This window comes from Equus asinus, chromosome 26, assembly GCF_041296235.1.
Source record: "Equus asinus isolate D_3611 breed Donkey chromosome 26, EquAss-T2T_v2, whole genome shotgun sequence".
Lineage (NCBI taxonomy): Eukaryota > Metazoa > Chordata > Mammalia > Perissodactyla > Equidae > Equus > Equus asinus.
Window position 1 is genome coordinate 33,420,232 of NC_091815.1, and position 7,675 is coordinate 33,427,906.

The 7,675-nt window shown below is 57.0% G+C and overlaps 2 protein-coding genes across 2 annotated transcripts; one reads left to right on the forward strand and one right to left on the reverse strand.

Moving 5' to 3' along the window:
* Positions 1–2,124: 2,124 nt before the first annotated feature.
* LIN7B (lin-7 homolog B, crumbs cell polarity complex component) lies at positions 2,125–6,676 on the forward strand. The gene is made up of 6 exons (XM_044759650.2): positions 2,125–2,534; positions 2,954–3,072; positions 3,349–3,420; positions 4,775–4,984; positions 6,054–6,217; positions 6,567–6,676. Exons 1-6 carry the CDS (start codon positions 2,237–2,239, stop codon positions 6,586–6,588), a joined length of 885 nt encoding a protein of 294 aa, XP_044615585.2. The 5' UTR covers positions 2,125–2,236; the 3' UTR covers positions 6,589–6,676.
* Positions 6,677–6,710: 34 nt separating this feature from the next.
* C26H19orf73 (chromosome 26 C19orf73 homolog) lies at positions 6,711–7,516 on the reverse strand. Its single transcript, XM_014852272.3, is given in 3 exon segments — positions 6,711–6,969; positions 6,972–7,145; positions 7,147–7,516. Coding segments are annotated over 3 exon segments (525 nt in total). The 5' UTR covers positions 7,372–7,516; the 3' UTR covers positions 6,711–6,843.
* Between the last annotated feature and the right edge of the window lie 159 nt (positions 7,517–7,675).

The following is a 7,675-nucleotide window of genomic DNA, read 5'->3' on the forward strand; positions in this document are numbered from 1 at the left end:
AAGACGGGAGTCTCAAGATGGCAGGTTCTAGAGAGTACATGCTCCAGACTGGGGTCAGTGGACTGAAGTTTCCAAGGAATTTCTAGATGAAAAGATTCAGTAAAATAACTGTTGCGATGGAGAGCTTGAAAGAAACTGAAAATGTAATGGAAGAAGCAAAAATAGACAGAAATCAGAAAAAACCAGAAGCTTGTTCGAGAAAGGAAATGTAATCACAGAACACTGCCTGGCCTCTGCAGTAGACGGTAAGGACTTAGACAGAACGTGAGCACTTTATAGATTGACCTAGAAACTAGTACCATAAAACTACTGTGGGAAGAGAGGGAAAAGGTGGGGAGAGCAGAAAACCAATATGTAATATATTACTGACATCTAACATTGATAAATTGAGGAACAGCATGTTTCTTCGATAAAGAAGCAACCAGCAGATTAAACATCTCTAAGTCGTCGCCTCTCGCGGTGGGGAGAGTTAGAAGGACAGGGGCCGGGGCTTTTCAATATTAGCCCCCCTGTATCATTTGATTTTGTTTGTAACTGTAAATATGTTATTTTTTGCTAAAATTAGAAGAGAAAAAGAAATCCTGTGAAGGAGAGGGATAGACACCTTGCTCCAGTCCTCTCACTTTGCAGAAGCCCTTTCCTGGGCTCGACGTCCCCACCCAGCGAATGGGGCAACAGCCAGACTTCCCCACAGTCCCGTCTGCATTTCCTACACTTCTTTGGCCTCTAGAGAATCTGATACCAGTGCCCACTCCCTTTTTAAAAAACACTCTCTTCTCATGGTTTCTCCTACCTGCTTATCTTTCTACCTTTCTGGCCTTTCTTTATCGTCTGAAATGCTAGGAGTGTTAAGGACTCAGTCCTAGGTCCTCTTCATTCTGCATTCTGCCCCCAGCATTCTTGTCCACTCTTACGGTTTTATTTACCACCTTTGCCCCAGTTCCCCAAACTGCTTGGATACTGCACGGGCCCCTAAATTCAAAATAGCCAGGATCCCTCCTCCAGCACAGACCATCTTAGCAAAAGGCCCCATAAGCACTGTGATACCCGCTTCTCCACTGCCCAGTGCTCAGACACCGTTAATCACCAAGACATGTCCAGACAGATCCACATCTGTCCAGCTGTCCTCTGGGCCTCTGCCCTGGTCCAAGCTCCACGGGCTTGCTGGGAAGCCTCCTGACTGGTCCCCCTGCTTCCACTCTTGCTCCCATCCAGTCCACAGTGGCCAGAGTGATCTTAAAAGACACCTTTAAGGAACCCTCATACACTGTTGGTGGGAATGCAAACTGGTACAGCCACTATGGAAAACAGTATGGAGATTTCTCAAAAAGTTAAAAATAGAAATACCCTATGACCCAGCCATCCCATTACTGGGTATCTATCCTAAGAACCTGATATCAGATATCTCAAGAGTCCGTTGCACCCCTATGTTCATCGCAGCATTATTTACAATAGCCAAGACGTGGAACCAACCTACATGCCCAGAAACTGATGATTGGATAAAGAAGATGTGGTATATATACACAATGGAATACTACTCAGCCATAAAAAAAGACAAAATTGGCCCATTCACAACAACGTGGATGGACCTCGAGGGTATTATGTTAAGCGAAATAAGCCAGTCAGAGAAAGACGAACTCTATATGACTCCACTCATAGGTGGAAGTTAGTATATTGATAAGGAGATCTGATCGGTGGTTACCAGGGAAAAGGGGGGGTGGGGGGAGGGCACAGAGGGGGAAGTGGTGTACCCACAACATGACTAACAAAAATGTACAACTGAAATCTCACAAGGTTGTAATCTATCATAACATTAATAAAAAAAAAAAAGACACCTTTAAATAATATATTTTACTCTTAAGAGTCCCCATGAAGTCCAAAATCCTCAACAAGCGTATGCCAACACACAAGGCCACGCACAAACTGTATCCTGCCAACCGTTTAAATCCTCATCATAAGCCGCTCCTATCGTTACTCTGCTGTCCAGCCAAGTGGGCTCTTTCTGCCTGGAGAGCGACCCATGCCCCACCTCATAATGATCTGATCTCCAAGGACTCTGTCAATGTCCCTCCTAGATCGTCACCTCCCCACTCCCAATTCTGACCGCAGTCCTAGTTGACTGTCTACCTCCCCTCTCCCATAGACTAAGCGCAGGGAGGGCAGTGGCTTATCTGCCCTGCTTACCACCGTGTCCATCGCCTTGGGCCCAGATGTTCAACGTACGTTTGTCCAATGAATGTGGAAAAAAGGGACAGAAAGGGGACAGACAGGCGTGGCGGGCAAGGCAGACAGAGGCCGCCATAGCAGGGGTCGCAAACCGGACAGACCGACGCTGGCTGAGGGCAGGGCGGCGGGATCCGCGGCCGCAGGTGGAGCGCCGCGCACGGCGGGCCGCGCCTCCGCAGGGGGCGCCCGTCGCCCGGGGCGTGGCCTCGCGCGGCCCCGCCCTCCTCGCCGGCGACCGGGCGGGCGGGCGGCTCGCCGCGGCGGCGCCGACATGGCTGCGCTGGTGGAGCCGCTGGGGCTGGAGCGGGGTAAGCGCGCCGGGGGCCCTGCCCGCCCGCCCGCGGCCTGCGCCCCGGACCCCGGTCCCCGCCCCTCCCCCGGCAAAGTCCGGGCGGGCGGATGAGGCGGGGGTGGGCGGGGCGGGCGCCGGGAGTCCGGAGGGCTGTGGGTGTGGGAGGGTCCCTGGGTGAGCAGGCCAGGGAGGGGGCGCCCGCCGCACACCCCCGCCTGTGCGCGCAGGGGGATGCTGGGGACGCTGGGCGCCCGGCTGGCCGTAGGCTGTCCGTTGCCACCGGCGACTCTGCGGGTGTCCGACTGGGACGCGGCTGTCCTTCCCGGGGTCTGTCTGCGCTCGCTCTTACTCGATCTCTGGCCGCATCTCTCCGCGCTTCTCTGCGTCTTCGTGTCTCTGACTGTGTGTCTGCTGCGCCCCGCCCCCGCCCCGCAGACGTGTCCCGGGCGGTGGAGCTCCTCGAGCGGCTCCAGCGCAGCGGGGAGCTGCCTCCGCAGAAGCTGCAGGCCCTCCAGCGCGTCCTGCAGAGCCGCTTCTGCTCTGCCATCCGGGAGGTGAGAGCTGCGCGGCGCTGGGGCACGAGCGGGCGGCCGCCGTCCTCCTCCTGGTCGCCCGGAGCTCGGAGACTACGCCTCCCAGCAGCGCCTGGGGCGGCCCGCCTCGGGGTGCCTGCGCTTCAGCACCGGGGTTCTCTGGGAGTTGTAGTTTCCTCGGGCTCTGGGTTGCGGGGGCGTGGCGGATCCTTGGGTGGGAGGGTCTGGGGGCCTGGATTCATGTGTCCGAGGAAGGAGGCGGGTGGCAGCTCCCTGATGCCGCTGCGTCCTCATCAGGTGTATGAGCAGCTCTATGACACGCTGGACATCACCGGCAGCGCTGAGATCCGGGCCCACGCCACTGCCAAGGTAGGCGCTGCCCGGACCCGCTCCCCATCGCTCACGGTAGTCACTGAACTGCATGGTCTAGCTCAGGAACTTTTTTTTTTCCTTAAAGATTGGCACCTGAGCTAACAACTGTTGCCAATTTTTTTTCTCCTGCTTTTTTTCTTTCCTCCCCAAATCCCCCCAGTACATAGTTGTATATTTTAGTTGTGGGTCCTTCTAGTTGTGGCATGTGGGACGCTGCCTCAACATGGCCTGAGGAGTGGTGCCATGTCCGTGCCCAGGATCCAAACCCTGGGCCGCCCAAGCAGAGTTGGGAACTTAATCACTCGGCCTCAGGGCCGGCCCCTCAGGATCTTCTTAATGTCAGTAATTTCTGTTTCCTCCTTCATGATTTTTGCCAAGTCTGTGTACCACCCTTACTATTACTTATTTATAATTTATTTTAAATAGTCTCACTTTTTTTTTAAGGTTTTATTTTTCTTTTTTCTCCCCAAAGCCCCCTGGTACATAGTTGTGTTTTTCAGTTGTGGGTCCTTCTAGTTGTGGCATGTGGGATGCCACCTCAGCATGGCTTGATGAGCAGTGCCATGTCGGAGCCCAGGATTCGAACTGGCGAAACCCTGGGCGGCCGAAGTGAAGCGAGGGAACTTAACCACTCGGCCGCGGGGCTGGCCCCCCCATTTTTAACTTAAACAAGTGTCACATAAAGGCATCTTTAGCAACTACAAATAGAAACTAGTACCACATGCCTGATTAGAAGATAACCTTAAACATCTATACAATGAAAACAAACGAACTAGCGGTAAACACTGAAATCTTAGTGAACTACAGTTCCATGCTATTTCTTGCTGCTTCCTAGAGGCGCTGAGCTCCTTGCAGGCTTTGTTTTTGTGTGTTAAAAAGCGAGTCTGAGGGGCTGGCCCCGTGGCCGAGTGGTTAAGTTCGCGTGCTTCGTTCGTTCGAATCCTGGGCGCGGACATGGCACTGCTCATCAAACCACACTGAGGCAGCGCCCCACATGCCACAACTAGAAGGACCCACAACGAAGAATACACAACTATGTACCGGGGGACTTTGGGGAGAAAAAGGAAAAATAAAATCTTTAAAAAAAAAAAAAAAAAGCGAGACTGGTAAGTGTCCAGTATTCAGGACACACGACAAATGGAGACTTTCTCTTGGACATGTCTGAAGGATCAAAGTGAACTCAAAGGGACAGATGTCATTACAGAGTGATCGTGTGATGAGCGGGGGCAGGCGCCCTGTGTGCGGGGAAGGTGATCTGGCCTCAGTCGCTTTCTGTGGCCCAGATCCTCCACCCCAGTCTGCTTGCCCACCATGGAGGGGCCCTCACCTCTGGCTGCTTTCTCTCTCCCAGGCCACGGTGGCCGCCTTCACAGCCAGTGAGGGCCATGCACATCCCAGGGTAGTGGAGCTGCCCAAGACAGATGAGGGCCTGGGCTTCAACATCATGGGGGGCAAGGAGCAGAACTCACCCATCTACATCTCCCGTGTCATCCCTGGAGGCGTGGCTGACCGCCACGGAGGCCTCAAGCGTGGGGACCAGCTGCTGTCGGTGAATGGTGTGGTGAGTAGGGGGCTGAGGTTGGGTTGGGGTCACAGTCTGTCCAAGGTAGCATGGTCCCTGTTTTTGACCTTCATTCAACACACACTGGTTGAACACTGCCTCTGTGTCCAGCCTTGTGCTGGGCACTGCCGCGGGCCCTGAGAGAAGTTGACCTCAGCTGCTATATTCAAGGACTCCCTCTCTGATGGGGGAGACAAACTCTGACTAAAGTAGTCCTGACCCAGGGAGATAATACTGAGGAAGCAGAAAGCATTGGACGAGCCCAGATGTGGCACTGGACCAGTGTAGATGAGGGAAGTTTTTGTAGAGGAAAGAACATTTGAGTTGGGTTTTGAAGAATGAGTAGGAGTTCTCCAGGCAAATAAGGTGAAGATGGGTTTTACTAGCTGAGAGTGTTGCAGGTAGAGGCTGTGGCTCTGCTTTCCTCTGGGCTGAAGAGAAAGGGCTTGATTCTGATGGAGGTCTGGGGCATCCAGGTAATCACTGTGGTTAGAGTAGGTGGAGGCATAACTGGGTGGGTGGTTGGGGCCAGCCATGCAGGGCCTGAGTGCCAGCCTGAGAAGCTGGGACTTTGTTTCAAGGGTTCTGGGGAGCCATGGGACCTGTGAGTCGTGGAGGGGTAGGCTCAGCTTGGAGGTATAGAAGGACCTCTTAGGGACTCTGTGGGGGATGGACTGAGGGGACACTGGAGGCCAGGCCAGGGAGGAGGCTACGGTGAGAACCCACAGGGGAGAGGACGAGGCCTGAGCTGGAGCCAGGGTGGTGGAGACAAAGAAGAGGGAGTCGGGGCAGGACAGATAAGGCTGGGGATTAGTGGGCTGTGGCGGGGAAGGGGACAGAGATGGGCCGGGAGGTCTGGCTCAGTGACTGAAGGCATATGGGGCTTGTCCCTGACATAGAGAACCTGGAAGGTTTTGGGGGAGGACACTGAGCCAAGAGTTATGAGGACACGAGGTCTTGGCATCTCAGGGTTGGTACCAGGCTCCCCAAGGGATGGTCCCATTTCCGGGGTGGGGGCTGTGTGAGGGCGGTGGGCCCCAGGCCCAGCTGTCTGTGTACCGCCCTGCAGAGCGTTGAGGGTGAGCAGCACGAGAAGGCAGTGGAGCTGCTGAAGGCGGCCCAGGGCTCAGTGAAGCTGGTGGTGCGTTACACCCCTCGCGTGCTGGAGGAGATGGAGGCCCGCTTTGAGAAGATGCGCTCCGCCCGCCGGCGCCAGCAACACCAGAGCTACTCGTGAGCCCTTGCTCCCACACCCCTGGGGTGTCCACTCCTGCCTTAGCTCCAGACTCCCAGACCCGGCCAGTGATTTCTGGGACCCTGATTGCCACCCCCAGCCCTGGCTCCTCTCCCCTGGGATTCTGACCCTTGACCTGACCCATGCACTCACCCCACACTGTTCTGGCTATATCCCTTGGGGACTCCTGGCTCACTCCCATCCCAAGATCTGGAACCTCCTCTCTCTGGAATCCCTCAACCCACTTCCCTGGGCCCTTGGCTCTGGAACCCCGGACCTGGCTCTCTCCCAGCCCTCCCGGGATCCCCTCCCCTGAGCCTGGCTCCCCTCTCTTCACCCTCCTTGCAGGTCCTTGGAGTCCCGAGGCTGAAACCACAAATCTGGACCCTCACCCTCACTCCTTCCCCTGTACAGTATTTATTGTCACCGGCTCCTTATTTAAAGATCTTTGACCCTCACTGAGTGTCTGTGTGTCTGTCCTGCGCCCTGGGTTAAGAGTGTCTTGACATGTTGGGGAGGGAGAGAACCTGAGGTCGAGACCAGGCCCTGAAGAAGCCCTTTTCAGAGTCTGGGAGCAGAGTTGCACACTCTTCCCCAGGTCTGAAGGCGGAGGCTGGCCGGCTTGCTAGGGACAAGTCCAAGGGCAGAGACTGGAACCCGGTCTGGGTCTGCGTGCAGAGTCAGAACTGAAAACAACGCGCCCTACCCCTAAGAGAGTCTGAGGGCGGAGGCCAAGCCCCTTCCTCCCTAGCTGGTGGGATGGTGGAGTCCCGAAACGCTGCAGGAGCCAGTGGGCGGCCTCTGTGTGGGCGGGGCGGAGCGAACCATTAGCCTCGTCCGCCGGGGGAGCCCTGCAGGCCGTACTATCCTCTGCGGGGGAGGCGGGGGTGGGGGCGCCGCGTGCAGTTCCCCAGGCGGGCGCAGGGGGTGCAGAATAAGGTGCACTCGCCGACCCGGCGCTCATCCCACCTTCCAACCCGAGCGCGCATCTCCGGGAGCCGCCCCCGCCTTAAAATCCAACCTTTCCTCTCATCTCGCCGCCGGCCCAGCCCTCCCGTCCCGTGCGGCGCCAGGGCCAGTGTGCGCCACCGCCGGGATCCAGGGTCGCGACTCGCGTTCCACGCCGAGCGCCACTCGCTCCAGGTGACATCATCCCCCTGCCAGGCTCCGCCTCCCGCCCCAGCCGCCGCACGCCTCGCGCCTATTGGCCGTCGCGCCTTGAGCCCCGCCTCCCGCTCTCCGCCCGCGCGACCCCTCCCGGCCCGCGCGGAGGCGGGGTTTAGCCGCCGGCCGGCGCCGACGCCGCTTCCCATTGGCCACTCAGGGCCGTCTGTCAGCCTCCTGTTAAAGGGGCCACGACCGCCCGGGAGCCGCGCGGGGGGGGGGGAGGGAGGAGGAATTTTTTGGGGGGGGAAGGTGGGATTTGGGGGGCGCTGGTGGGCACCCCTGGATCTGGC

Coding starts and splice junctions, on each gene's coding strand:
- LIN7B (XM_044759650.2), top strand. CDS start 2,237: ATGTGGAAAAAAGGGACAGAAAGGGGACAGACAGGCGTGGCGGGCAAG. Junction 2,535..2,953: donor GCCGCTGGGGCTGGAGCGGG/GTAAGCGCGCCG, acceptor CCCGCCCCGCAG/ACGTGTCCCGGGCGGTGGAG. Junction 4,985..6,053: donor TGCTGTCGGTGAATGGTGTG/GTGAGTAGGGGG, acceptor ACCGCCCTGCAG/AGCGTTGAGGGTGAGCAGCA.